Source organism: Sporothrix schenckii, assembly GCF_000961545.1.
Source record: "Sporothrix schenckii 1099-18 chromosome Unknown Cont43, whole genome shotgun sequence".
Classification (NCBI taxonomy): Eukaryota; Fungi; Ascomycota; class Sordariomycetes; order Ophiostomatales; family Ophiostomataceae; genus Sporothrix; species Sporothrix schenckii.
In genome coordinates this window covers 1,181,864-1,209,202 of record NW_015971144.1, presented here as the reverse complement: position 1 = coordinate 1,209,202, position 27,339 = coordinate 1,181,864, and the positions used below count along the sequence as shown (strand labels likewise).

The 27,339-nt window shown below is 55.9% G+C and overlaps 9 protein-coding genes across 9 annotated transcripts; 3 read left to right on the top strand and 6 right to left on the bottom strand.

Moving 5' to 3' along the window:
- Positions 1-387: 387 nt before the first annotated feature.
- SPSK_02377 (protein kinase A) lies at positions 388-2,184 on the bottom strand (the record flags this gene model as incomplete). Its single annotated transcript, XM_016729249.1, has 3 exons — positions 388-766; positions 866-1,152; positions 1,210-2,184. The coding sequence occupies 3 exons, from the start codon at positions 2,182-2,184 to the stop codon at positions 388-390; spliced, it is 1,641 nt and encodes a 546-aa protein (XP_016589122.1).
- Positions 2,185-5,666: 3,482 nt separating this feature from the next.
- Positions 5,667-6,841, bottom strand: SPSK_02579 (lectin, mannose-binding protein 2; the record flags this gene model as incomplete). Its single annotated transcript, XM_016729447.1, has 3 exons — positions 5,667-6,512; positions 6,639-6,662; positions 6,755-6,841. 3 exons carry the CDS (start codon positions 6,839-6,841, stop codon positions 5,667-5,669), a joined length of 957 nt encoding a protein of 318 aa, XP_016589121.1.
- Positions 6,842-7,757: 916 nt separating this feature from the next.
- SPSK_02859 (mitochondrial intermembrane space translocase subunit Tim13) lies at positions 7,758-8,069 on the top strand (the record flags this gene model as incomplete). The annotated part of the gene is made up of 2 exons (XM_016729721.1): positions 7,758-7,841; positions 7,899-8,069. The coding sequence occupies 2 exons, from the start codon at positions 7,758-7,760 to the stop codon at positions 8,067-8,069; spliced, it is 255 nt and encodes an 84-aa protein (XP_016589120.1).
- A 366-nt stretch (positions 8,070-8,435) lies between these two features.
- Positions 8,436-9,845, bottom strand: SPSK_02498 (coiled-coil domain-containing protein; the record flags this gene model as incomplete). The annotated part of the gene is made up of 1 exon (XM_016729367.1): positions 8,436-9,845. The coding sequence occupies one exon, from the start codon at positions 9,843-9,845 to the stop codon at positions 8,436-8,438; it is 1,410 nt and encodes a 469-aa protein (XP_016589119.1).
- Positions 9,846-10,282: 437 nt separating this feature from the next.
- SPSK_02163 (ATP-dependent RNA helicase) lies at positions 10,283-14,210 on the bottom strand (the record flags this gene model as incomplete). Its single annotated transcript, XM_016729040.1, has 6 exons — positions 10,283-10,538; positions 10,693-11,104; positions 11,196-11,457; positions 11,612-11,844; positions 11,895-11,992; positions 12,241-14,210. The coding sequence occupies 6 exons, from the start codon at positions 14,208-14,210 to the stop codon at positions 10,283-10,285; spliced, it is 3,231 nt and encodes a 1,076-aa protein (XP_016589118.1).
- Positions 14,211-15,419: 1,209 nt separating this feature from the next.
- SPSK_02406 (uncharacterized protein) lies at positions 15,420-17,137 on the top strand (the record flags this gene model as incomplete). Its single annotated transcript, XM_016729278.1, has 3 exons — positions 15,420-15,718; positions 15,817-16,063; positions 16,130-17,137. 3 exons carry the CDS (start codon positions 15,420-15,422, stop codon positions 17,135-17,137), a joined length of 1,554 nt encoding a protein of 517 aa, XP_016589117.1.
- Positions 17,138-17,760: 623 nt separating this feature from the next.
- On the top strand, positions 17,761-19,427 carry SPSK_02417 (uncharacterized protein; the record flags this gene model as incomplete). The annotated part of the gene is made up of 2 exons (XM_016729289.1): positions 17,761-17,833; positions 17,890-19,427. 2 exons carry the CDS (start codon positions 17,761-17,763, stop codon positions 19,425-19,427), a joined length of 1,611 nt encoding a protein of 536 aa, XP_016589116.1.
- A 461-nt stretch (positions 19,428-19,888) lies between these two features.
- Positions 19,889-22,126, bottom strand: SPSK_02283 (F-box and leucine-rich repeat protein 2/20; the record flags this gene model as incomplete). Its single annotated transcript, XM_016729155.1, has 1 exon — positions 19,889-22,126. The coding sequence occupies one exon, from the start codon at positions 22,124-22,126 to the stop codon at positions 19,889-19,891; it is 2,238 nt and encodes a 745-aa protein (XP_016589115.1).
- A 4,218-nt stretch (positions 22,127-26,344) lies between these two features.
- On the bottom strand, positions 26,345-27,088 carry SPSK_02736 (uncharacterized protein; the record flags this gene model as incomplete). The annotated part of the gene is made up of 3 exons (XM_016729603.1): positions 26,345-26,657; positions 26,713-26,900; positions 26,930-27,088. 3 exons carry the CDS (start codon positions 27,086-27,088, stop codon positions 26,345-26,347), a joined length of 660 nt encoding a protein of 219 aa, XP_016589114.1.
- Positions 27,089-27,339: the final 251 nt, after the last annotated feature.

The window sequence follows — 27,339 nt, the reverse complement described above, 5'->3', positions numbered from 1 at the left end:
GAAAAATATACCAATATAATATCGCAATGTAAAGAACACAATAGAAAAGGTACCGCCCTTGTTCCAAAACCCTTCCCTTCACACTCCCGTGTTTGATCCCGAAGTGAATCCCTATCCGAGACAAAAACCTATCCAAGGAAAAATAAAACAGTTGTGACCAAAAGCAAATCGTATGAGATCGCAGTGCCAGAATGAATGAAATGATGCTGGACGGTTCGTTACGGTGTCGCTTAGGCGATGTCGTCTTTATATCCAAACGCCTGTTATCTTGAATGTGCGAAACTGCATTTAGAAGTCTTCAAAAAGGTGGCCGTATCTGGATTGTAAGTTAGAATATGCTAGACAGTTGAGAGAAATTGGGAACAAATCTGCGTTGGTTGGCGGGGCTTACTCGTCGTTTCCGGCTTGGCCGTAGCGTTCGGTCTCCTCAGGGTAGCGATCGAATTGGCTGGCATCGCCGGCACCGACCTTGACTGGCGGCGTGTACGGGGCATCGATATCTTTTCGGGCCAGGCGGTCCCAGGTGACTTCGGCAAACCAAGGGTGCTTCTTGACATCCTCCGGACCTCCGTACAGGTTGCCCAGCCGCTTGGTCAGATCAGGCGTGATCAAGCGCTCGAGAAGATCCTGGGCATCGGGGTGCACGTACGCCGGGTACTTCACCTTGCCCTTGAGAATGTTTTCGTAAATCTTCATCGGGCTGCCGCTATCCCAGAATGGTGTGTATCCGCAGAGCATTTCATAAATGAGGATACCCAATGACCACCTATTACGCTGTTAAAATTTACTCGTGGCTCTCCATATTTTGCGATATTTCGCGGTTGTCAAGCAAGCCAAGCAAAACAAATGAGAAAACACCACTCACCAATCAACTGATTTGTTGTAGCCCTTGTTGGACACGACTTCTGGGGCGAGGTAATCTGGCGTGCCGCAAAGTGTCCACGTCTTGTCCGGAACGCGCTTAGCGAAGCCGAAGTCGGTTATTTTGAGATGGCCGTGGTGGTCGAGAAGCAGGTTTTCTGGCTTCAAGTCACGGTAAATGATGTTGCGCGAATGGAGGTACTCCAATGCTAGTGTGACTTCTGCTGCGTAGAACTTGGCAACAGGGTTCGGGAAGCGCTGTTGACCCGCGAAGACGACGTCGTTAGTAACCTATTAATCTGCTCGCCTTTCGTACCACCTCCAAGCAGCATGCCCGCGGAGACTTACAGCTGATTTCCGTAGTAGTGAGAATAGCTCACCGCCTTCGACAAAGTCCATGACCATGTACAAACTTCTCGCATCCTGGAACGTGCCCCAGAGTGTGATCAGGAAAGGATTCTTGACCTGGGCAAGCATGCGTCTTTCGTCGTTTGTGTGCTCCACCTGCTTCATGCGGACGACCTGGGCCTTCTTCAGGACCTTGACAGCATAGAACCGCTGGTTGTGCCTCGACTGGACCAAGTGGACACGACCGAAACTACCGGTACCGAGTGTGCGTAAGATGTTAAAGTCGGCCAGGGAGTATTTGCCCTTGGTCACCCGAGGCAGATCGACTGCATGCTGCTGAAGGTTGACTGGCTGTCCAGGGTGAGGATGGAACGCCGCTTGTTGAGCTTGCTGCTGCTGTTGCTGGGCCTGAGGCAACTTCTGTGGGACCTGGGTCGCCGGCGTCTGGGAATCGGCTGTGGTCGTCGGGACCGTAGAATAGGATGGCGGGTTTGTTGGACCTTGCTGGTAGGTCTGCTGAGCTGTCTGACCATTGTGGGAAGGGTTGATCAGGTTTGAGATGGACGGCAAATTTGGGACCTCGGTACCAGGCGACGGTGTTGACATCGGTAGGTTCACAGGCACCAGGTTTTGGGCTTGGTGCTGCTGTGTCGAGTCCATCGTTGGTGCAGCGGGAGCCGGCACTAGAGCCGGAGCTGGTGCGGGGCCCTTGGCTGTTGAGACGGAGGCCGGTGCGCTCTCCGGATGCAGTCCCTGCTGACTAGATTGTGATCCAGCGGTGGCGGCCGCAATGGGTTGTGTTGTTGTTGAGGCTGCGGAGGCGACCGACGCGATGGAATTGGAGGGCTGTTGAAAAGCTTGCTCGAATGTCTTTGTTGCAGTTGGCGTAACTGGGCTTGTCGGTTGACTTCCTGATGTTGAGTCTGGATTGGCGTCTCTGGTGCGCTTTTTCTTGAGGAACCCTAAGCTCGGCATGAAGAAAGATAGCTTGAAAGCTGGGGTAGAGGCAAGGGTCGAGCTCGTGTCGCAAAGCTTGGATTGGACGAGTAGGCGTCTCGACGACAATTGCAGACTTTGCACAAATACGGCAATGCGGTCGTTAATTAGTCTGCTTTTGTGAGAAAGCAAGCTTGGATGGTTGGAGTGCGACCGACGTTGGTTTGGCTGAGAGTTTTAGCAGTCGTGTTCTTTCCAAACTGCGCTTCTTGTTGTATGTGTACTCCGTGGAGGTACTGGGTCGTTCAAGTTCGTCCGAGTGAGGTGCTCCAAACGCAACTGGATTGGAAGCGACGAGAGAGAAAAGCAGCCAAGTCAGGAACCGAAAAAAGAGATTGAGGCAAGGAAGCTGGAGGACGAATATGTGATAATGGCAGGATGCGGCAGTTTGTGACAGTGGAGAAACGATGCAGACACAATCGTCGATCTGTCAAGTCAGCGAACTGCAAAGACTAGACTGGATTCGTGCCTCGGGTTCCGGTCACAGTAGGGAGCTTCTTTCGTAGCTTTTGAAGGTCCCCCCTCTTCGATGTCTCACTCTCTTTCTCTCGTCTCTCAACTCTTGCTAAGCGGGCCACGTACTTTGAGAGGCTGAACATGCGGATATGCACCTGTGCGCAAAAGTGTGTCGAATTGCCTGTCGGAAGGCAAAGATAAAACGAATCGATGAGCGACGCAGGCTCAATGGGGCCGAACAATGGGATTGAGGGGAGGAGAGAAAGAAGGAAGATACCGTCCAAAAGCGAGATGCTGGGATAATCGCCGGCTTTGGTGGGGTGGAAAGCTAGGACGTAAGTAAACCAATTTACTCCGGGCCAAACGTTGGCACGTATTAAGTCGCAGAGGCAAAGAGCAGTAGCTTCGATTGAGCTACGTAAGATGACCGAATTGCGAGGCCAAAAAGGGCGAGCTGTCTTGACGGTTAATGCCAAAGTTGACCAAAACAAACGGTCTGAGAATGGCGACTGGCTAGGAAAGGGACGGAGTTGCAGTGTTTCCACCTTCCCCAGTGCTTGCTTACAGTGTTTTTGCCAGGCAAGTCGTGGGGCTGTCGAATCCTTTGGACTGGAAAAGAGCTGTGGTGAGGGGCAAGGCACGACTGTGATGGCGGAACGGTTGCTTAGTATGAGAGATGCGGCTTTCACTCTAGGGGCGAGGCGAACCTACCTCGGAAACAGCAGCAATTGGGACACAAAATATGGCGAGAGAATTGGGAGCGACGATGTAAAAAAATCTTAGGTAGTAGGTAGACAGAGAAGGTGAAATAGAAAGAGTATGACGAGATGACAATACAGGGCACCGTGGTCGGGCGAATTTGTTCCTTTTTGTTGCTGTCGCTATTTCTGGCGCGAAGCTGCCAACCAGGACAAGTACTTTCTACTCGAGAATAGGTCAGCTTTTTGCAGCCGCATCAGAAACACAACCCCAAGTCCAACAGGGAAAGGCGCTGCCAGGTGGAGCGACATAAACGAGGCAACGGCGGCCAGTCACAAGTGCTAGGTCGATCGAGGATCGGTTTTGGTCCAGGACGTGAGCAGGCAAGCGTCAAAATTACCGAGGAGAGACATGCACAAGTCGAACTCGAACCATACCAGACAACGCAGAGGTGAGGCTAGATTATGAGCGCCATAACCCCCAGCTGACGAGAAGGGACTCGAAGGGGAAACGGTGCGATGGATGGCGTATTTGCTTGCTGCAAGCTGCGGCTGGCTCTGGCGTCTTTTCCTGGCAGCAAGCGTCGGTAGCGGGGTGGAGGAAGAGGAGTGGGGGAGACAGAGAGAATGTGGACAGGGAGAAAGACAACAAAGACAGAGGAGGATCAAAGGACAAAAGAGACAGAATAACACAGTTAGGCTGCCTCGAAGAGAAACAAAAAGGCGCACAAAACGTTCAATTGTGTTTTGTCGACGACCGGTCTATACGCAGTCAGGGATCGGTCTGTCCATCGAGGAGGAATACGCGTCGATGTGCTTCGAGGACAGCACAACACAGGCTAGCTGTGAAGTGCTAAGCTGGACGGGAGAACGGAAACAAGGCGACAATGGTGCGGAGTGTCGCTGGCGAGATGGGCTGATTTGACGATAATCAAGGAGGGGATGCGATGGGCGTGCGCATAAAGTGTGCGAGCAGAAATGCGAGCGGCAGGTGCTACGGAGTGCAACAACGCCGAGTTTGGCCTTGTTGGTTGTTCCTTCTCTGCTTAGCGCCAATGGCCTGCATCTACAGGACAACCCTTGGTCTTCGAGGAAAGAGCGGAACAAGAGCTGGCTACATACGGCTACGAACGCGGAAAATGGGCAACAGCGACAAAACAAAAGCGGCACTTCGCCGGACAGAGAAGGAGCCGGGGGCGAGCTCAAAGGCAAGAGCGACCGGGCCAATCATTCGAAGCACAGGATAGATGCGACGTTGAAGAGCACTCGAGAAAGACGGGGAAGGAGCAACAAGAACCCGGTTGTAAGGCAAAAGTAAGGCAAAATAAGGCAAGGGAGGGGTAGTGGGGGAAGAGCGAACAAGGCCCCAACCAAGTGAGGTTGGACGGCCTGGCAATGGCTGCATGCGTCTTTTCAATTACCGGAGAAGGCGCAGTGGAAGTTGGAGAGGCCACTGTGCTTGCGACGAATGGAGGTACTCGAAAATAAAAAACTCGTCTTTGCTGATCATGCAGTGATAGCTTGCGAAGCGTAATATGCATTGCGGCGCTGGATGTACGAGCTGCAGGACGAAGTAAGAGAGGAATGATGAACGACGAGAGGTAGGTCAATCAAACGGCCTCGACGAGAGGATGCCCAAGCGCTTCCATGCCTCTTTGACTCTTTCATTTCTGGGGTTGCTGGATGACGGAGAAGATATATCGCCTTTAAACTCTTGTCCAAATGGTAAAACGCCGATAGCTTATTTTGAGCTATATCAACACCGCTACTGCAGAATATGGAGCTTGACATTGCACGTCGCACAAAGCAGCACCAATAAGCATGTGGCACATATTCAGATCAAAAAAACCACACTGGGTAGCGGTGGGAGCCACGTGCTATCCCCGTAGATCGGATGGACGGGGTAGACGTACAATGCGATCAGAGATACAACGGATGAATCAACGACAAAGAAAATATAATTGCAGAATGTATATATGTATGTGCTGGTTACGAACTCAACGAAGGCCCTTCTGGTGTGCGGCTGGGCATGGCATGCCCTTTTTTGTGCTTTTATGCGTTTGGGCGTTTTGGGCGTCTTGTGCGTTTTGGGGGGATAGCTGTTTGTTGGGTCGAGGTTGTTGTGATGGTAAGTGTTTCGTGTAGTGCTTTTTGAGTGCCGCATCCTTCAGGTCGGTTCTGTGTCATAACGCATGCATTGCTTCGTCCCCCAGCCACAGCCTTCGCCCTCCTTCTGTCTCTCGCACTGCCTCTCACAGACTCTCCTCCCTCTCTGGAAACTGATTCTGTGTGGATCCCGATCCTGTCTTAGAATCTGTGCGACCGCTTGTTCGTCCGCCATGCGGTGTAGCCAACATAGCCGCCGCCAACAGCGAGGACGACAAGGATAATCTTGGTGAAGAACCACAGCCAGCCGCCGCTCTTCTTGGCCCTGCTCGAGCTGCCTAGACGGTGGCCGCTGGAGCCACCTTTGTTGCCGGGTGTCGCCTTCTCGCCCGAAGACGGGCCGTACAGGCTGCTGACGGCCACCGAGATAAGGTCGTGGTTGTCGCTGAGCTCACCCGTCTCCGCCGAGAAGCCGAGGTAGGTCGCCGGCGGCAGGGTCGGGGGATCGCCGGTCTCAAAGCACAGGGTCCACTCGCCCTCGTTCTTGTACTGCAGCTCGAGCTTGAGCGACTTGTCCTGGAAGTAGGTGAGGCGGAACAGGGTGGGGATGTTGGCGCCGCGGATGCCGCGCGCCGAGCAGCCGGCCAGCTCGTTGGCCTTGCCGTCAGCGTCCTTGTCGTAAGGGGTCTTGCCGTCGCCGACCATGGCCATAACAAAGGGGAAGACGACGCCGGGGCGGTTGTTCTTGTAGGTGTCGAAGAAGATGCCCAGACCCTCGAACTTGTCGACGCTGCCAAAGACGGGGCCCGGCTGGCCCCGCTCCTTGGTCAGCCACATGGCGAAGCCGTCGCCAAACAAGGTGTTGCTACCGTGGACCTTGAACTCGACCTCGATCTGCCAGTTGGTCGCGGTCAGCGGCACGCGCGAGAAGATCCAGCCCATCTGGGACGGGCGGTCTGCCGTTAAGCGGATGTACTGGTCTGTCCGGATCACGGTGTCGCCGCCAAAGTCGTACCACCGGCTCTGCATGTCTGAATCGAGATACGGCTAGACGTTCACGTGGGCATGTTAGCTGTCTGTGCTGTCCGAGCTCTCTTCCTCCCGCAGCAAGCTCCCTTTCGTCTGTCGCCGTGCATGTCTTCTCTATCAATTTGCTTTCGAGCTTGTGCGTACCTGGCTGAGGGAATGTGTCCGAAGCTACGAGACAAAGAAAACGGGTTAGCATGTGCGCGCGCACAAGGAAAGAAGAAAGCCAGCGCTGTCTCGGGGTACGATCAGGAGCAACATACACTGATGCTCTTGATATCATCGTCCACGTCGGCCGCCCACGCGACCACGGCGGCGAGACCCCACGACAGCAGGTTGGAGATGCGCATCGTGCCCGCGATGCCTCTGTGGCAGCAGAGAACGTATGTATGCTAATTCGGCAGCGAAACAAGGCCTGGCTGTTGTCGAAAAGGCGAGAATGGTCAAGGAGAAGCCGTCGAAAACGTGTTGCGCGCGTGTCGACTGAAGCGGGAGTGTCGTCAATCGAAAAGGCGTCGAGGGCGGGCCCAGGGAGGGAGACGAGGAGGTGGTCGCGTTGGCAGAGGTACGCTGAATGGCCGATCAATCAAGGACAGAGAGGCTTGAGTCGTAGAAAACAAACGAAGGTCACGCGCCGGATTTGTCTCAATTGAAAGTCGACAGGAAGGGAGGCTGGTAATAAAAGAAAGAAAAAATGCAGTCGTTCGGAAATGGTGTTTGCACTGCACACATGCTAAGCAAGAGCAAGGAGTAGTTAGGAGGAGGAAGGAGGGAGTGTGTGAGCATGCGTGTCATGCTGTGGCGGTGGAGATGGTAAGCTGGCCTCTTCGTTTGGGTAGCTTTTTTTGGGTGTTTTGGCGTAACCTTGGGGAGCTGCTGGTAGGCTGGACTGCGGTAAACTCTAAAACCCACACGGCCCTTCAGGGGTCTGTGCTCGTGGCGCGGCTAGTCCTTTACAGGGCACCTTTACCCCGTAAAGCCAAGTTAGGCAAGCTTCGTCAGGCGGCGCAGATGTCGAGCCGATAAGATAAGGAACAGGGCTGCGGCCCCATTTTTTCCAGAGGTTCCAGTCCAGCAAATTCTCAAATTCTCACGGGCTTTTCTTTGATGGCTCCCGTTGTATACGATACTGCCGGACTTTGCGACGACCTCTCGACGACCACACGCGCAACTTCGGCTAAACAAAACACAAGCTCTCCACGTTCACCGATCACCCCTTCAATTCTCCCGCTTCCCTTCTCCCCGGCCTCTCCTAGCACCGACAATATGGATAACGAGACGGTGAAAAAGTCCATCATGCAGCAGATTCTGCAGGAGGCCAACAGCGCCAATGCGCGGACATTGATGGAGGTGGGTGGATGGTGCGCGGTGGACAGCCATAGTAGACACAAAGACTGACTTGGACAGAACATGAACCAGCACTGCTTCGACAGCTGCGTACCCAAGCCCGGCTCGTCGCTCAGCTCCGGCGAGCAAAAGTGCGTCAGCCAGTGCATGGAAAAGTACATTGCGGCCTGGAACAATGTCAACGCCGCGTACATCCGCCGGTTACAACAGGAGATGGGCAACAACAACTAAGGGACGTGCACGGAAGCGACCAGCGACGAGACGAAAAGGGGGGTCGCTGCCCTCGTAAGGAATACCGCAAGTGTATAAAAGCGAAACGACGTTATGCATCTGGAAGCCGCGCAGGCACATTGTACCAACATGTCAAAAACGGAGGACGGTATCATGGATAGGGGGAGGAAATGAAGCTTCGCTGACGAGAGAACCTCGCTACTTTTTAATTGCCAGCAGCGGGTGATCCAAGAAAAGCCCCGTTGTTGGGACGGCATATATTCATCAAACATACAAACATACATATGAACACAAGTTAAAAACGCCAATGAATAATGACCAGCGCCGAGAAGAGACAGAACACAGAAGCCCCAGCGTGCTTTGTCCTCACGGCTCCCCGCCAGCGTTTTTGGCCTCGGCCTCGGCGCGCTTTCTCGCCAGGTAGCGCTCTTTGGCACTGGAGATGTCGGCCGTCGTCTTGCGCGACTTGGCCGCGTCTTGCGCGGCTTTCGTCTGCTCGTCCTCCGCGTCGCGCGAGCGCTTGAGCGCCTGCTCGTACTGCGCGGCCAGCATGCGCGATTGCCGGTCGCGCATGGCCTGTTTGCTGCCGGCAAAGACGCCGTCGCCGTTGCGGCTGCCGTATGTGTCGCCATCGCGGTTTCGGTCGCGTTCGCGGTCGCGTTCGCGGTTGCGCGCGTCTCGTTCCTTCTGGCGTTCCATGTCGGAGCGTTTCCGCGCGCTGATGTTGAGGCCGCCCTGCAGCAGCTGCCGCTTGTCGACGACCTCGCCCTCGTCGTTGACGGCAACATGCCCGCCATGCGCATTGATGGCGCGCGCGCGTGCAGTCGACGAGTCGTCCTCCTCGGCCTCATCTTCATCCCCAACCTCGCTTGCACCACCGCTGTCCCTGCTCTTCCGTGCTGCGGTCGCAGCGCGCAGGGACTCCTGGATGGCCGCCTGTCGCTCCTCGTCCCGTTGTAGGAGCTTTTTGTAGAACCCCGTCATGCCGCCCGTCTCCGCCGCCTTGGCCGCCTCGGCCTCTTCGCGTTTCCGTTCCGCCTCTTCGAGTCGCTTGCTCTCCTCCTGCTGCTGCTTGTATGCCTCCGTAACAAACGTCTCCTTGTCGTCAAAGGCGTCGCCCTCGGCCGCCCGCTCGCGCTGCATCTTCTTGTCCTCGGCGACGCGGCGGTCGCGCTCGCGGACCTCGGCCATTTTGCGAATGTTGCTCATGTACTGTGGTTTGCGCGGCGTCTCGCCATCGTCCGCATGTCCCCCAGCCTTGTTCTTGCTTGTGCCCGCCTTAAATGCATCGTACGTCGCATCGTAATCGTATATGGACGGGTCGAGCGCCTCGGCGGCTTCGCGGTGTTTTCGCGCGGTCAGCGCGCTCGCCAGGTCGCTGCCAAAGGGGGAGCTTGTCGTGTCGCCGTCACCGTCGACGGTGGCCTTTTTGTACTTGCTCGGTGGCGGCTGTGATGGCGGCGGCTGGCCTTTTCGGTGTGCCAGTTTCTTTTTCGCATCGTCGCCATCGTCTGTGTCTTGTGGCGCCGTGCCGGATAGAAAGTCGTCGCCCAGCTCGGTGATCGCTACGGCAACAGGTCCGCCGTCAGGTTTCGTGTTGCCTTTGTTGCTGCCGCTCTTCTTGCGCCCAAACACGCCGCCGCCATCGCCGTCGTCGGAATCGCCGTCATCGTCGCCGCCGCCGCCAAAGATTGCGGGTCGTTTTGCTGTTGCGCCCGGTTTTGCGGCTCCAGGTTTCTTGGACAGGTTGAGGCCGATCTTCGTCGGCTGGCTCATGATGGGCGAGGCGGGAAGAAAAGGACGCGAGGGAAAGGAAAGGAATGTCGTCGAAACGGTTGGGTACGAGGCGGCGACAGCGTTATGCGTTATGGTCGTCGGAGTGGTGGTCTAGATCTGAGCAGGGAACAAAAGCAGCTTTTAGCGCTGACTTGACTACGTGCCTGGCGGCTTATCGATAAGAGCTCTTTTTCGTAGGATTTGGGGGCTGTAGTACATCTGACTGTCTACGCATTGTTCCCAATCAAACAGGGCGGTACTTTTTCATTGCGACGGACCTCACTCGTGTTTTGCTGACCAATTCATATTTTAATGTCATTCGGGTTTCCGCTGTTAATTTCTTTTGTTTATCGCATGCTACTGTCACCAACTACGTCGTACAACCTTTTGTGAATAACAGAACAAGCAACGACAAACTAAACGGTACACGCACTGGCTTACAGGTGCGCGTTGAAAAAAGCGGCGGTCTGCTCGTAGCCGCGGACATACTCCTTAGCGTTCTCGGCGTCGTCGAGCTTTGCGCGGGCGCCCATCCAGCCGTGGAACATGTTGGGGTAGGTGTCGACTTCGCCCACCTTGCCGGGCTGGGCGAGGATCTTCTTGTATTCGGCAACGACAGCTGCGTCTTCGTCTTTGGAGGCGAGGAGGATGTGAGGAGCGGTAAGGGGCTCGGCGTCTTTGGCGTCGAGGCGGCTGTCAAACAGTCAGCAAGAGAAGAACGGCCAACAGCGAACGAGCGACGCGAGTGAGGACAAAAGAGCGAGCGCGGCGAGAGGGCAACAAAAGAAAGCGAGCGACGCGAGGGAAAACAACAGAAAGCGAGTGCAGCAGGAGGACAGTAACGTACCCAGGGTGAGCCGTGCCGCTGACGGTGAAGCGCCGGCCGGCGCCCGTGTTGTCGGCGCCCGTGGCCAACACACCAACCTTGCCGCCCCAGCAGAGACCGAAAATGCCAACATGGTCGTCGACGGCCGGGTAGCGGGTGGCGAGATCCTTGCGCACGTTGAGGACGGCCTTGACGGCGTTGCCGAAGTCGGCCTTGTTGGCAAAGAAGTCACCGAGCGCCTTTTGCTTTTCGGGGGTGTTGGCGGGCATCCACTCGGGCTTGGCGCCGTCGCCCTCGAAGAAGTCGGGGAGGAGGACCAGGGCGCCGGTGATGGACGACAGGAGGTCGACGCCCTGGACCGTCTGCGGCCAGACGCCAAAGATGTCGTAGACGACGACGATGGCCTTTGTTGCGTCGTCGGGGCCGACAATGTCTACAAGTTGAGGCGGAGATGCGATTAGCTAGATCCTACAAGAAGCTGTCCGGAACAAGAACAATCATTCTTGCCGACGAGCGATACGTACACGTCTTCAGACCGCCGAGGGTCTCATGGCGGCCCTGGGGAGTGTAGTCGACGGTGATGGGGGGACGCTGAGCGCAAGCGTGGCTGGCCATGGCGAAGGATGCGGGGGTTGGTGGAAGAGGCAAACCGTTGGTGGAAGAAGAGATGGGCAGACTCTGGAGAGGGCTTGACTGGATGTTTATGCCGAGAACGGACGAGCGAGGTGGCCAATGGTGCAATGGGAAAAGAACGAGAGGTGGTGAATCGACGGCGGGACGAGGCGCCTGTATTTAAGGGCCAGCGAACATGTCGATTTTATTTCGCAATTGATTTTGCGCGTCTACAAAAGAACAGGGGCTCAGATACAGGCCGCCTGTGTATCGCCGGCAAATACAGCAAGACAGGGGAGCGGCCAGAGCGTCCGCAAACAAAACGGACCGCGCAAAACTGGCCGCTCGATGCACCGGCGGTCACGTCACGGCAAAGTATTACACCACAGCGTCGCAGTCCGGCCAAATCGCACAGGTCGACTGAACGAAATCTCCACTCAGACCAAGCAAATGGACTTGCCGTTTTGCCATGCCAGGCGAGCAAAGTAAAAAATGAGCTTTTGCCCCTCTTCGCGCGCTCATGTTGCGCAATGAAGGTGGAGATCGCCACGGGGTTAGAGCCTTCACAGAAAGGATAAGTCCGGGTTTTGACGTTTTGTTGGTCGACTTACACAAAACTATTTGCGCATCGGCACCGAAGCGGTGGACCCCGAGTGTGAAAAAAACGTAGTGCAAGAAAGCCAGGCCAATACCCGACCCGGAGCGTGGGCTGCGGAAATTGGCATGGAAACAAAGAACAACGCCGCAATGGTTGAGACGAGTGGAGGGGTATTATTTGCAGATTCGAGTCGACCTTTCAAAAGGTTGGAAGACTCGCCAATGCAAGCTATGTCTGAACACACATTATAGTACAAAATACATAGGCACAAATGCCCGCTTCGTCCCATTTTGTCTATGCCCAGGGTGATAAATATGACACAATGTGCATGGCCATTCAAGCAAAAGCATCTCGCTCACACAAGCGCTTGGCCCATGTACATGCTCTCGCGCACCTCGGCCACAATGTCCCGCCGGTCGTCCTTGCCCACCAGCACAATGCCCCGACCACGCCGGCCCATGCGGCCGGCACGGCCCAGGCGGTGGATAAAGTCAATCGTCGTGTGCGGCACGTCGTAGAGCACCACATGCCGCACGCCCAGGGTGTCGATGCCGCGCGAGGCCAAGTCCGTCGCCACAATCACCTTGGTGTTGGCCAGCGAGCGGCCGCCCATCGCCGGGGACGGGACGGGTGCCTGTGCCGCATGCAGGGCGGCCGCCTTGAGTGGCCCCGCCGCCGTGAACATCGCCAGCATGTCCGTGTGCCGCGACTCGGACGCGTCGCGGTGCAGCGCCACGGCGTCGATGCCCTTGCCGCGCAGAAACTCGGCCACGTCTTGCGTCTTCTCGCGCTCATTGACAAACACCATGATCCGTTTGACGTCCGGTTCGCCGTCGTCGCGGGCGCCATCCGGCCGGTCGTCGTCGGCCGAGGAGGACGCCGACACATCCTTGCCAATCGACCAGATGGCGTCCGCGCACGCCAGGTCCTTGTTGTTGCGGTACGGCTCTTTGGTCACGTCAATCACACCCAGCTGGACACGCCGCGGGATCGCGTGCAGGTTGGGCGTCGTGATCCGCTGCATGTGGGGGAAGTGGTTGGCCAGATACGTGTCGAGACGCCGTGGGATCGTGGCCGAGCACAAGATGAGCTGCTGGAGCGACGGGCGTGCCCGCTCCAGGATGGCTGTCGTCGCCGGCGAGAAGCTGCGGTCGAGCAGCGAGTCCGCCTCGTCAATGATCAAATGGTTCACACGCGACAGCACGTTGGGCTCGGCCTCGGCAATCGACGCCAGCAGGTGCGGCGTCGCCACCACCACGTCGATGCCCGACGGCGAGTGCAGGTTGCGCTCCATGGCCTTGGGCGACACGTTGGCCGACAGCAGCTCCGTGCGGAACTTGACCTCGTGCGACAGCGCCTTGGCCACGCCGCCCACCTGCCCGACAAGCTCGGCCGACGGCACGAGAACAACCACGCGCGGCCGCGCTGTCGTCGGGTGCGGCTCAAAGACCGTCGAGCCGCGGTAGTTTGTCGCCGCGCGCCGCTCCTTCTCGTCCGCCAGCCGCTTCTTGTACGCGATAATCTCCTCGTCCTCTGCCTCTGCACGCTTCAGCGCGTCCACGGCCGGCAGCAGGTACGCCAGTGTCTTGCCGGATCCCGTCTCTGCGGCCAGCAAAAACTCGCGGACGCCGCCCGGTGCCACTTGCCGCGATGGCCGCCGGTCCACCACCTGGCCCAGCAGCATCGGGATCGCGAGCCGCTGGATGGGCGTCGGCTTCACATCCACCATGCCCCGGAGTGCGTCCGACTGGACCGCCGTCTGCAGCGATGGCAGCAGCTTGAACTGGTCGAACTGGTCCAGCTCCGCCATGCGCGACCTGATCTGCGTCCGCTGGCCGTAGCCGATCGTCGCCAGGGACTGTTGCATGCGGAGCGCCTTGAAGGGTTTCTTGCTACCGTCTCTGCTTCTTCTACTGCTGCTGCTGCTGCTGCTGCTACCACCGCCCCGTCCGCCGTCCCTGTCATCTTTCAGCCGCCGGGATGCGTGCCGTGACGTTGTCGGCGTAGAAGACGATGCTGTCGTTGTCGTTGCGGCTTGCGCCGGTCGTTCGCGGATGTTCGCCACAGTGCGGTTCATGCCCGTAAACGGCCCAGCTTCTCTCCGCCGCGCTTGCCGCGTCGGGGGCGGCCGCGCAACTCTATCGGATAGGACCATACGTGACGGTGTTTTCCGCCGTTGGGCAGCCAAGCCCCGTCTCTGCAGCTGCATCTGCGGCAACTGAACCGGCTGAGTTTGCCATGGCCGGACTGGTGAGAGTCGCAATTGGTTTGATGGACCACCCGCCGTCCGGCAGACAGGGCATATCGGTCGCAGGGCGGCTCGTAGCATTGTATGGGCCGTTGTGTGTGTGTCGTGGGCAGGCAATGGCAGATTTTCTTGCCTGTTGTGCCCCTTGTGCCTGTTTTGCCTGCTCTGCCTGCTTGGCGGTTTTGTCCCCTAAAAATCTTTTAAAGTGGCACCGCGTCCAAACACGCACATGGCAGCCACTTGACGCCTGCACACGTGACTCGTCTTCACAATCGATGTGGAGACGCAAGGGCCACCCAAGCGTAGTGCCAGTCGATAAGGCGATAGTGCATGGTGGAGCCTGAGTTCTGCGATGAAAAGTCAGTGACGTAGCAGCAGCTGCTCGTGGCAGGTGCGTTGGGGTACGAAACTGCGTGTTAGATGAAAGCCCAGAACCAAAGCGGGGAAAGAGCGAGGGAGCCACCGACAACATTCAACGATCAAAGAGCGAACAAAGGACCAACATGGGTCTTCAACTCTTTGATCTCTTTCTGTCTCTTGTCATTTTAGCATGCCCTCGTACTATCCTGAAGATTCAGGGAACGAGTCCCTTTGAAAACCCTTGCCCGACTAACAACAGGCCTGCCACGCTGAACCCAACGTCCGTCACCTGCAGCTTACTGGTTGAATGCCGTGTACACATACCTGGGGAAGGTGCAGCCCGCTTTTTCGTAGCTCTTGCTCCGCGCGATGGCAATTATCATCAAAGGGAAATAGCCAAAGAAAAAGGACCATCAACCCTGGCATACAATATGAACACAAAGGGAAACTGCGGCCGAAGCAATGCGAATGTAGAGATACAGGGCTGCGGCCCATTTGTGGAAGGCGCCGTCCAGTGAGCCAAGACGGCCTCACACCACCAGCTAACAGCGAAGTCGTAGAAAGGTGCTCATTGTTCTTGCCCTTACTTGCACTTGCCTCTTTCCATCGCGGCTCCCTATAGAACGATTCTCCTCTGATTTATTCCGACGTATCTTCGCTTCCCTTTTATTATTCTTCACCTTGTTGCACTCAGCTTCGACGGGTGGCATTTTCTATTCCCCTACTTTTTGTCTCAACCCAACGGCCCGGCTTCCTCCAGTCTCTCCTGTCACCTTATTTTATTCTTTATTACCTTCTCCGCAGTGCGCCCAGCCGCCTCAGCTTATCCCTTGCTTCCCGACATCTCAGCATTCACCGCGGCTTTACATCGATCTGCACGTCACATCAACTCGACGAGGTGCAAGCGTTTCTCGGGCACAGGTATTCACCATGGTCAAAGACGGTGTACCAGTTGAGATCACCTACAGGTCGAAAGACATTCAACCCCCGCTGTGGCTGGCCGGATCCTTTTCGAAGCCGCCATGGACACCCGTGGAGATGGAGCACAAGACGGCAGCGGACGGCGAGCACATCTTTACAAAGTCCTTCCGTGCAAAGCCAGGCACAGAGGTGCAGTACAAGTTTCGCGTCGGCTCGGGCGACTGGTGGGTGCTCGACGAGAGCATTCCCACCGTCACCGACGATATGGGCAACCGCAACAACGTGCTGAAGGTGAAAGCCCATGAGAGGTACGTGTCCAGTTACGAGTGAAAGTAGGAGCGGAATTCATGACGGCTGACAGTCGGTTTTGCACAATTTGCTAACAATTGCACTTTGCCACGTTCAGCGCCAAGCCCAATCCCAGTGTGCAGAAGCCACCGACCCCTCCTCCCGACTCGCCCATTCTTCCAACGACCGCTGCCGGCCTGTCCAATTTACATATACCGGTGCCCGGTGGCATTTCTCGCTCCGATGCCAGCACACCGAGTTTTGTGAAGACGACCATGGAGGTCGCGGATACAGCGGCGCAGATTGATGCGCGGACACCCGAGTCAGAGGCTGCCGAACATGAGGTGCCCGACTCATCTGTCGATGTAGGAGAATACTAGGCATAAATGGTCACAAGACCTGAACAGATGCTGACCACCCACCACAAACAGTACCTCGACGTGGATATCGGCCCCGAGTTCCCGCACGAGCGGCCGGGCGAAGAAGATGATGGCCTCGATGCCGCGCCAGTGTTTGCATACGAGTACGCTGGCAGCTACGAGTTGCCTGCGGCCGTGGCGGCGGAGAGCGAGTACAGTCCCACGTCGCCCGCTTTCTCGGCCCACGACAAGAACTTTGACCCAGAGGACCCGACGCTCGAAAGGTTCCCTTCGAACCGCGAAGACATTCTCAGCCGTGTTCGAACCCTCGAAACCGGCTTGGACGAGGACCCGACTATGTTCGAGGGGTATCCTGCCTCGCCTGTCGTGACGCCAGGAAGAAAGACCTCGGTGGGATCGATCGACCTGGCTGGTGATAGCTTCTCGATCTCGCCGACAACGAATCCAAATCGTCCGGTGGGCAACCGGCGCCCAGAGTCTCACAAGCGCAACTCGAGTCGGGATAGCCTCGTTTTAGACCCGTCTCCGGCGGCTTCACCTTCGCTGCAGTGCATTATGGAGGAGACAGGCACCGATGATCAAGAGCATAGCCTTCTCCCGGATCCGGTCCAGTCGGACCTACTGTCACCCACGGCCGCGGCAAAATCTGATGTGCCAAATCCCGAGGCCGTCTTGCTCACCTCGGAAGCCATCTCACCCAAAACCAAGGTTGCTCAGCTTGCAAATCCGGCAATTGTCGTCCACGAAGCACAGGAAAGCGACGTGGCCAGCCCCATAAATGTGAGAGGTGCACCCATTAGCACAGACAATTGTCCTGGCGACTTCCCTGACATCGATGAAAGTGAAGAGCCGTCGTCGCCGGCGGCAGGGGCTCAAAGCAGCACCCGAGACGTTGTTGCCACCAATGAGGCGCAGAGTGGCACACCGGTATCGCATCACCCGAAAGGCGTCGAAGTCAAGGGCAACTCCAACTGGTTCGCCTCATTCATTAAGCTGGTCTTTGTCGACTGGCTTGGCGGGTTTCTCGCGAGCATCTTCCGGTCACGGCAAGCGGAATGAGCGGGCGGGCAGTGGAACATACGACGAGCTGCGTCTTTTATTAGTACGTTTGTTTCATTGCATCGGTCGGACGTCAAATGTTGAAGGCCGGACGAACACGGTCGTGTACTTAATGATGGGGCTTTTCGTAATAGCATTTCTACATAAACATTGCTATGTAAACGACGGGTTGTTTGCGTCTTAACAAACTTTAATGAAATAGGTAATACAGTTTTGGAAGGGAACGAGAAAGAATGAAAAGAAAACGAACAAAACTGACGATATAATAGCAAAGTCGTAATTGCGTCGCACAAGGATGTCAAGCTGTCCCTTATTAGCTATGTCATTATGCAGTAATGTGGGTCTGCTTGTGTTGCTGGTCGCCATGGCAAAATTTGAAGAGAGGTGCTGAACTGTTAGCTTGCCGTCACCAACCAGCGCACTATCAAAGTCCACTTTTGCGCCTTTTGCGCCCACGCTTCGTCTGCGCAAGACCTTTTACCTCGACTATTCTCACGAGAGTTTATAGGAGGCTGCTTCATTCGCTGAACATCTCGACTCCCCGGCCGTCGCTCACAGCAGTTACACTGCAGTGATCGCTTCTTCGTCTCCTCCACACACAACAACCGCTTCACATCGGCACCATGTCTCTTCCGCCGCAAGTCATCCAGGTCAAGCGGAAGCGCACCGAAGAAGGCCCCGTGCCATCGTTTTTGCGTAGGTCCTTTGATCCATGGCTCCGTTTGTCCCGCACAGCACCTAACAACCAGCAGGCATCGAACACGCGGCCAACAAGCGCCACCGCAGCGATGCCTTCTTCTACCGCCGGCACGACCCCCAAGCCGTCGCCGCCGCCCAGGCTGCGAAGCGCGCCGCCGAACTCGAGGCCGAAGCGTCTGGACGCTCGCCCATACGGCCCCCGACGATCCAGTCTTCCAAGAAGGGCGACGAGAAGAAGAAGACACGAGCCGCAGGCAAAGAGGACAAGAAGGAGGCGGTAGACGCCACGGCACCACCGGCAGGGGCATCCCCGGCTGCCACCAGCTCGGCAAGCACCGTCGAACCGCGTCGCTTCCACCTGTCGCGAGACTCTCTACTCGCTGCTCACTCGAATGCCGCTGCGGTGCTCGGCGTGTCTGCTGTGGCAGGCGTGCGCAAGCGGTCGCGGTACAGCAGTGCCAGTGGTGGCGATGCGAGCCCGGCGGCAGTCTTTGTCGAGCGAAGCAGGCGGCAGCGGAGGCAGCAGCTGCGACGGAGTCAAGACAGGAAAGCTGGCGCGAGCGGACGCGGCGGCGGTGGTGGCCGTGCCGCTCTTCCGTCTGTCGACGAGCCCAAGCCCGTGGCAGCCATGGCGCCCCTGCCGAAGCGACCAGGTCGGCGGGCGGCGGGCGGCAGTGGCGCATCCACGAGTGGCGCAGCGACACCAGCATCGGGGGGGGATTTGGCAGAGACGGGCGACACGCTCACGCTCACGCCCACGCCCACGGCGACGTCGAGTGCATCGGGCACGCCCGCGCTCCCACCTTCGCTGCGCAACCGCCAGTGGGACACCGACATGGACCAGCTCACGCGCGAAATGAACGACTATACGCTCGAGATCATCGGCCGCAATCTGGCCGCCCAGCAGAGCCAGCGCGCGGCCGCCCTGGCCAGGGAACAGCGCGAGGCCGAGCGCAGAGCGGGCGACTCGGACATGTCCCGGCTGGCCAACGAGCGCCGGCGGGCGGCCTATGCCAAGTACAAGCCCAAACCACCAGGACAGCGGCTCGCCGAGCGGCAGGGTGCGGGCGCCGCCGGCCGCCTAGACGACATGAGCGACGATACTCTTGATGTCGAGGACGCGGGCGACGGTGACAACGACGACAACGACGGCAGCGACGGCAGCGAGACAGATGAGGAGGACTACGTCACGGAAACGTACGTGCGCGTCCCCGGCCACGAAGCCACCCGGCAGGCTGTCGCCAATGGGGCGGCCGTCCCCGGTACAGTGGGCCTGCTCGTGTTCGACAACGAGCCGGACCTCGAGTTCTTTTACGGCGTCGAGGAGGACAGCGACGAGGACGGCGAAGACGACGAGGACGAGAACGCCGAGAACTACTATACGCATGACTACCCGGAAGACGAGGTGTCGTCCGACGACGAGTACGGCCGAGACGCGTACCACTACCGGACGGGCAACGCGTCGGACCTAGAAGAGTTTGAGGACAGTGACGTCGAGGGTGGCGGTGATGCCGGGGTCAGTGGTGCAGGGTCTGGAGAGATTATTGGGTTTCCCGGCAATGTCAAGTTGACGAAGCCGGGAGACCTGTGAGACGCATATCTGACGAGATTTTTTGGGGGCTTCCATATATTCCCCTCAACGTTAGACCATATTTCGCATATCATGTCGGCACGTCATAGAATATAGAACCAAGAAATCCTGATACCATAAATGTCCTACTATGAATGGCATGGTTAATGTCCGAAATAGTCACGAAAAAACATTGACAAAATACAGTATCAATTCGCGTACCAAGAAGCCACCAGCTACCAGCGAATGATGTAGACACGTAGATCCAAAGTAAATGCAAACCCAAACCCCGTTGCTCCTATACCATGATTCCTTAATCAAAGTAAATGAAACAAGAAGACGCCAAGACCATCCCTGTCTATGATTCCCATAATTGTAGAACCCCATAACTATGTAATGAACGAATGCGAACAAAATTGCAACCATGGAGATAGTCAGTCAATATAATAGAACATCGCCGAGGCTGTCAATAAGCGACGGCTTTACATGATAGCGCATGCAGTCGTCCGAGCGCGGCGGCGCCCGATGCCCATTCCCGCTGCCCCTGTGCCGGCCTCAACGTCGCCGCCGCCAGCAGTTTCTTCGTCGACGTGTGCCTGCTGTGCCTCACGAGCGCGACGGCGGCGGCGACGACTGCCGCGTCCGCCGACGCCGGCTTCTTCGTTGGCCTGGATAAAGTCAGACCACTTGCGCTCCAAGCGGTGGGCCGCGGCAAAGTCGCCCTTGAGGACGCGCTTGTTGTGCTCGTCGACCGTCATCTGCCAGCCATAGAAGCACTTGAGGGCAATGATCTCGGTGGGGAAGGTGTACACGGGTACGCCGGCCGTTTCTGATGGTGTGCTGGTGATGGTGACGCCGTTCTGCACTGCCTTGTGCGGCGAGAGAACTTCGGCGTTGCGCGACAAAATCTCCCGTACACCTGTGCGGGTGACGTTGGGGCAGTCGTATACTGTCAGGCTAAGTCCAATGCTGGGACGGTGCTTTTTGACACGGGTGCGGACGGCACGGGTGCGCACCATGCCCGCTGCCTCAGCTAGCGTCAAGTCCGAGATGCGCGTGTTGTCCATCTCGACGCTGCGGAGCTTTGTGCAGGCGCGGAGAACGGGGATCATGCCCGCATCGCCAATGTCTTCGCAGTAGCTAATGGACATATGCGTCAAAGTGTCGACGCACTTGGACTTGGCGAGATACGTGGAAAAGAGAGGGTTGGTCAGCTCGACGAGATCCTCAAGGTCGAGGTAGGCCAGCTTGGTCGTTGATTCGAATATCGGCTGCAGCGCCGCATCGGTTAGCGCACTGCAGGCGCCGAGCGAAAGGCCTTCCAGATCCGGAACGCAATGGCCCAGAGCAGCAACGCCACGGTCTGTCAGTCTCTGGCAGCGGCTGAGGTCGAGATGGCGCAGGCGGCGCGGGGGCACAATGGGGCGGTCGGTCAGCAAGTCGATCTCGGGGTCGACGCCATGCACCATGACACCCAGTGCCTCGTCCGTGAGATCCGTGCATCCGCTCATGACCAGTCGCTCAAGCCGGTTGGTCTCGAAAAAGGTCTTGGCAACGCTGATCTGGTCAAATCCAAGGATCTCGCCAACGCGAAGGTCCCGTAGTTTCGGGCAGCCTTTGAGGACGGTCTGGATTCCAGAGGCCCGAAGGTGCTTGCACCATGACAAATTGAGCACCTCGATCTGGTTGCAGTATTGGGCGAGAGTCGTGCAGGTGTCATTTCTGACACTCGATAGGCCAGTGAGATTGATATGGGCCAGTCGGTCGTTTCTCTTCAAGAGGTTGTCCAGGTTCTTAAAGTCGATGAGACAGCCTTCGAGGGTGGCATTAACAAGATTGGCGCACGCGCTGGCCATGAGAAGGGCATCCTGGAACTTGTCGATCTGGACGCAACCGCGCAGGTTCAGGTCTTTCACAAACGGCCCAGCCGCCGTGATGATCTTGGAAAGACACTCCACCGGAATGTCCTGGTAGAATTCGGAGGCGTCGAAGGTGGTCCACAGCTGTCCGTCAAAGCAGAGTTTGTTGAACTGTTTGTTCACTCGAGAAACACGGATGATCTCCTTTGGCCGCAAGAGTTGAAGAATGTGCAACTTGATTTCGCGCGGTAGGCTGTTCCACAGCTGATATAAAGTTTTCTTAGGCCGAGGGGAAAACAAGGGCAAGGATGCAGCCCTGACCATGTCGTGGGGCATAGGGACCGTGCCAGGGGTGCCAGAGGTGTTCCCGAGACTGAGATCCACCTTGCGAACAGCATTGCTGCTCTGTGAATGTGGAAACGGAGGGAAGGGCAATGTCGCTGTGGAGGGAGGCGAGGGAGTCGACGAAACAGCGCCATTATTAGAACCGATCGTAGTAGTTGACGAAAGCGGAGGGAAGGCGAGAGTAGAGTTGTTCACGCTGGATGACGGCGCAAACGGAGACGATGTGGACGACAGAGCGATGCAAGATAGACTGGCACCGGTAGATGCGTACGGTGCACTGGCTGAGCGAGCGCGGCCAGTCTGTGCGAGGCTGGATGACGATGACATGCGAGAGAGCCCACGGAACAGCCGCCGGCGATTCCGGCTTTTCGGTGGAACATCTTCCATGGGTGCGGCAATTGGCTGCGAGTGGTTGTGATGTTGCTCCTCAATGATCGTCTCGGGCTGCTGGAAATCCGGGTTGAGGTCGCCATCAGCAACGAGGCCGATAGCGGTCGGGGGTGTAACATCGGCCATGGTGACGAATGGCGTATGTAGAGCAAAAGTGAGAGAAACGAGGATGAAGGGAAACAGGCAAGAAGACAAAGAAAACAAAAACAAAAGTGGAAGCAATAAAAAGTCAGATAACTGGATAGAAGGAGATGTGGACAATCGGAAGGCGCTGAGACAGCTGAGGCTTTAAGAAAGCCTTGACCACACGTCCTCAATACCAAAATGGTAGCGAGTCCACCAACACAAATACACCGAGCGCTGCGAGTTGGGCGGTCTACTTTTAAAAGTCACCACGGCTTCGCCCTTTTGTTGTCCTTCCTCTTTTTTCCTTTGTCAGAATTGGTTGTTTCTGTTTGGCCAAAGGATCTGGGACCTGCTCCAGCGGGTGGCGTTGTGCGATGTGGTGGCCAGGCCGGTGGGGTTCAACCAGGCTTATGTGTGTGTTGTGAATGGTTGGATGACGGTGGTGTAGGTGGACTAAGAGTGATGGTGGTGGGCTTCTTGGATGACGGTCTTGTTGGAGCGATAGAAGCTGGATAAATGGTCCTAGAGAGTTGTTTTGGGATGGTGGAGTGGTTGCCAGAAAACACCGGCGGTAGCGAACAAGTAGCCGGCCTGTGCTACGCCCCCATCGCGGTGAAAATGCGAAAAGAGAGATGTCCAATACGGAGGTCTTTGAGGGGTTGGCCAAAGTCGTCGATGCTTTTGAAGGTCGTCAAAAAGATCGTCACTGGATGTTCAAGTGACTTGTGTAATCTGAACGGTAATTCGCGATTAACGATAGTGAAACGACGCACTCGGTTCAAGGCGATAACGGAACAGAATCGCTGCACATCGCCCCGCAAGTGATCGGCGGAAGAAACGATTGCAGAGCGTCGTCAGTGATTTGAGCTCGTTGCTTGTGAGACGGTAGAATTAAGTGAGAGAAGAAGACAGGAACGGAGAGGAGGATTGCGAGATGAATAGAGAGGGGAAGCGATTTGAATCCTGGTCGAGTTTTGAGCGAGAAGGAAGGTGACCAGGTTCTGGTCAACGGCGAAAACAGGAAAACAAGGTAGCAATATAGATTGAGGTCAAAGACAAGATGCCCAGCAACCCAGGAAACAGGAGAAGGGAAGGAGAGGTAGGAAATAAAAGGAACCAAAACACAATAGGGGGAAAGAAAATGGGAAGGCACGACATAAAAGAGACTGAAGCAAGAACGAAGGACCTAGTCAAGCAAGAGATAGCGACAACAGAGTCGCAGTAGGGAAAGCACGAGAGACTGGGCGTGGCGTGCGCAAGGGCACCTTCTCATTACGGCCGATAATGCATCATAGACAACAAAGGTGCAGGTGCGGGGCCTTGCAAGTCTGAACGGTCGCTACTGCAGGCATTTTCGGCTCCAGAAACTACAAGACAATCCACAGTGAATCGTATCCCAAGACTCCACCACTTTTGTTGTAAAAGGGACACAACACCAAGCATCCGGGACAAGCGATGAGCCAGCAGACGAGGCCAGACCAAGGACCAGGTTTGCAACTCGCCTGGAGCCAGCCGACGATGCTCCACTACAGAGCGCTGCCCCCGCATCTTATCGTCCACAATCGCGGACTCTCGGCGCTATTGGACAGGGGTCTTAAGTGATTTTTGTTGATGGTTCAGGCGCATTGGGGGGTAACAAGAGCAAGGAAGGGGGACCAGCTGCCGGAAACAGAAAGCGGTGTGTTTTGGTGGGTAGTGTTGGTGGGGCAGAAGCGCTGCAGGACAGGTTTACGATGTACGACAGCCCAAGTATGGGACCGCACTAAGGACGCCACGCGGTGCGACTATGAGGGACGCCATGTAGCGCTGGAGGGGCGCGACTCGAGGGGTTTATCGATAGTGGTGGACCAGCGTACGGCGATGGCGACGACGAGGAGCACTAGAAGAAAATAACTTTAAGGGGAACTTTAACACGAGAATGGTGGTGTGTATTCTACGCGGGACCAAGAGAGCTGCAAGGATCTGAATGTCTTTCTTGTGCTGTTCGTTGATCTGCATCATGGCTCGTGATGAAGACAGAAGAGTGGGAGAGAATGTGAAAAAGAGTGGCGGATGATGGATGGGCAAATGGAGCACGCGACGGGGCAGATGTCGAGATGCACGAGACGGGAAACGACAGGCTCAGGTGCTGCATGTTCCCGGATGCAGACACAAAGTGGCACACGCACGCCTGCAGCTAGGCCGGGCTAGGCTTAAGGAGCGTTGACAAGCAAATCACAACCAAGCAGCTGCAGTTGGGCATTCAAGGGGATCTCTCTCTTTCACATGGCTTTTGTGTTTCTATCGTATCTCGCAGACTTCCTTATCGCGCCCATGGTCACTTGCCCTACATGTTCATGCAAGTTGCGTCGCGTGCCGTGACACGCGAGACAGTTCATCTGTCAAAAAGGCGATCAGAAATGTGACCGGAGAGAATAAGTATATGAAAGTGTGTGTTCTATAGTACGTGAACTTGTTGTCGGCGTTCTTAGGAAAGAAAACCCCGCTACGATAGGAGAAGACCCTGAAAACGGGCCAACCCTGAAAACGACCCAGTGAGCAGTCTCACGGTCTAGACTAACCGACTAGTCTCTTCTTTTGCGGAGTGGAAACTGCTCCGCTGCGGGAGACAAGATCAGCACCGAGAAAAGACCGCACTCTTGGGAAGGGGGAACCGGACCGGAGAGCCTGCTGAGGAGCGAAAGTCTCAACTTTAGGAATACGAGGAGGAAACAGCCCAGTATGAGAAGTGACGACAAGGAAAAGACAAATAGGACAAGTAGTTTGAAAGTGCTGGCAGCTGCGAAAAAAAAGGCCTACTAGTAGATGCCCCAAGCACGACATAAGCAACTTCCTCTTCAGTTATGTTGTCTTGATCTTCTCGATCAATGTGGAGGCGGCTGGAATCGCCCTTCTGGGTACCATGGCGGCTCCTTTATGCACTTCATATCGATTTGTGCGACTATGGAAAATATTGTGCGACTATCGAGACACACTCAACCGGACTAGGAATATATCGATATTGTAGCAGTATATATCGAAGCAGGTGCTCATAATGTGCAAGGAACACGAATAGTACGTTCATGTTTCGTTTTCCACCTCATGCCTCACTTCATTCTGTTTATTTGCAGCCACCTCCAAAGGCTACAGCGAACTGACGAACGACGTTATCCTGGTTGAATTATTTCTTGGTCTCTTGCCGAACTGTACGGCTGTCACGGGCTGTCCGTTGCATTCGAACACAATAAACCTCTTCCTACACCTACTTGCATTGACCGAAGCCAGGCAAGTAAATAAGGAAAAGCCGAGATCTCAGAACGATTACGTCGTGCATGATATCGTCAACCTTCGGCCTTGTGAATGTATGCCTCATCGATGCGCATTTTGGTAATGATTTTGACTAACGCATGTCGAATGTGCATCCCTTTTCCAATATTTCTTTGTTCTACACAGCCCTCCATCGGAAGCTACGGCGCCTCGTGGCTTTTTTTTTTCTTTCTTTTTAAGCTGACAGATATGGCATTATTGGAGGCGCTGGTCGTTCAACTGCGCCCTGTCCTTTGTTCTCAGCGATCGCCAACGTTGAAAAAACGTTTGACAAGAGCCAATACAAGTCGCCCGTGGCACGCTGTCATGCTCGGTGCGAATGATTCAAACGAGCCCTTCTGCTTCTCTCTCGTGGCCCTTTTGTCACTTGCTCCGTTCTCAAATGTTGATGCTGGCGCTCGCTCTCATTGAATCCGTCGATTTGCTGTCTGCTGTCTGTTTTGCCGCCTTGCGGATCCCTGGAGAAAGAAAACGCACTCTTACAAGGGTCCTGTTGGCGAGTCACCCCACTGCCACATGGTTCATGCCGGCTCCCGCGCTGCAAATGTGCGGTACGATACAAAACAAAGAATAAGCCAGCTACGGGCGGTGTGCGTTTCTTGCCTATGTCGTACAACATACTGTATCGTCGCAGTGTCTTCCAGTCAGTCATTAGCTGCAGCGCACACTAATCCAAGCGCCGCATAATGCCACAAGCGGACAAACAAGCAGGCGCAAAGCTAACGACGACAGCGGATGCCGACCCGTTCCTGTAGACCGATTCGAAGCCTCCGTGTCAATACCGCACATTGCAAGAACTGTTACTCACCGTACAGCTGCTCGGTCAGGCAATTGGAATGCGCAGGACATGGCAAGAGCCGAACCGATGGCACTCGCCACTTCTCACGAGTCGTGTTCTGCCTTGTAATCCTATTACTTGCCAACAAACGCGCAGTTTTGTCGAGGAGCGCCTCGCTCCACCGATGCAGGGACGACATGATTCAACAGGACAGGGAACAAGACCTTGTTACGTCGCAGGCCCTTGGTCTCGCAAGCCTTGAAGCCAACGCTTTTGCCATAGATCCAGGTCACCCTATCGTGCTCAGGCGACATTTCCTTGCCGTCCTCGCTTTTGTAGTATCTTGGGGATGCATTTTGCGCCTCTCGTCTCCTTGCCGTGCATGAAACACGATGTGTTCTGACACCAGGCCGCTCTGCACCAATCCGAGCACCGGAGATTGACCACCTGTCACCGCTTTCACATGACTCTCCCGCGTCGCGTCCCGCTTTTTCTTACGTACATTTCGTCACAGTGGGCAGGCACCACCACTACCGCCACGCCTGACACGTCGGGGGGGTCCCCAACCGGTGGACAATTGCACGCTAAAAGCCTCCAAGCCGCCATTACGACGTATTCACCCCACCAAAACACACCAAAAGACGCAATGCCCGCGCCCCAGTCCGCCCAGTCCGCCCAGTCCGTAGCGTCCTAATAAAAAAAGTGCAAAAAACCCACACCAACAAAACAAGCACATTTTTCGGGGCGAGCCTCCACGTACCACCACCACAAGTCCTGGGTCCCTTCTCATCCCTCTCTGCCTGTTGTCCGTCATCGTCATTTTGCTTGAACTCTACTTCGCGCAAGTTGTCTCTTGAGTCAGGCACAGCCTGACACATATTTGGTTACTAACATTTTGCATTTCTGACTGCGAATTCCAAACGACGGATTCACATGTACCTATAGTTTTTTTTGTTTTGTTTTTTGTATGGTTTAGGTTCTGCATTTTCTCTTGGCTCTTCGCTTCCATCTCGACTTGTTCTCGTCTCACCTACGGACAGCTCTCGACACCAGCACGTCGGTCTCGTCCAAACTACTCTACGGTCGAATCGACCTCTCAGCTCTTTCCGTTGTCTACACGCGTCGCTTC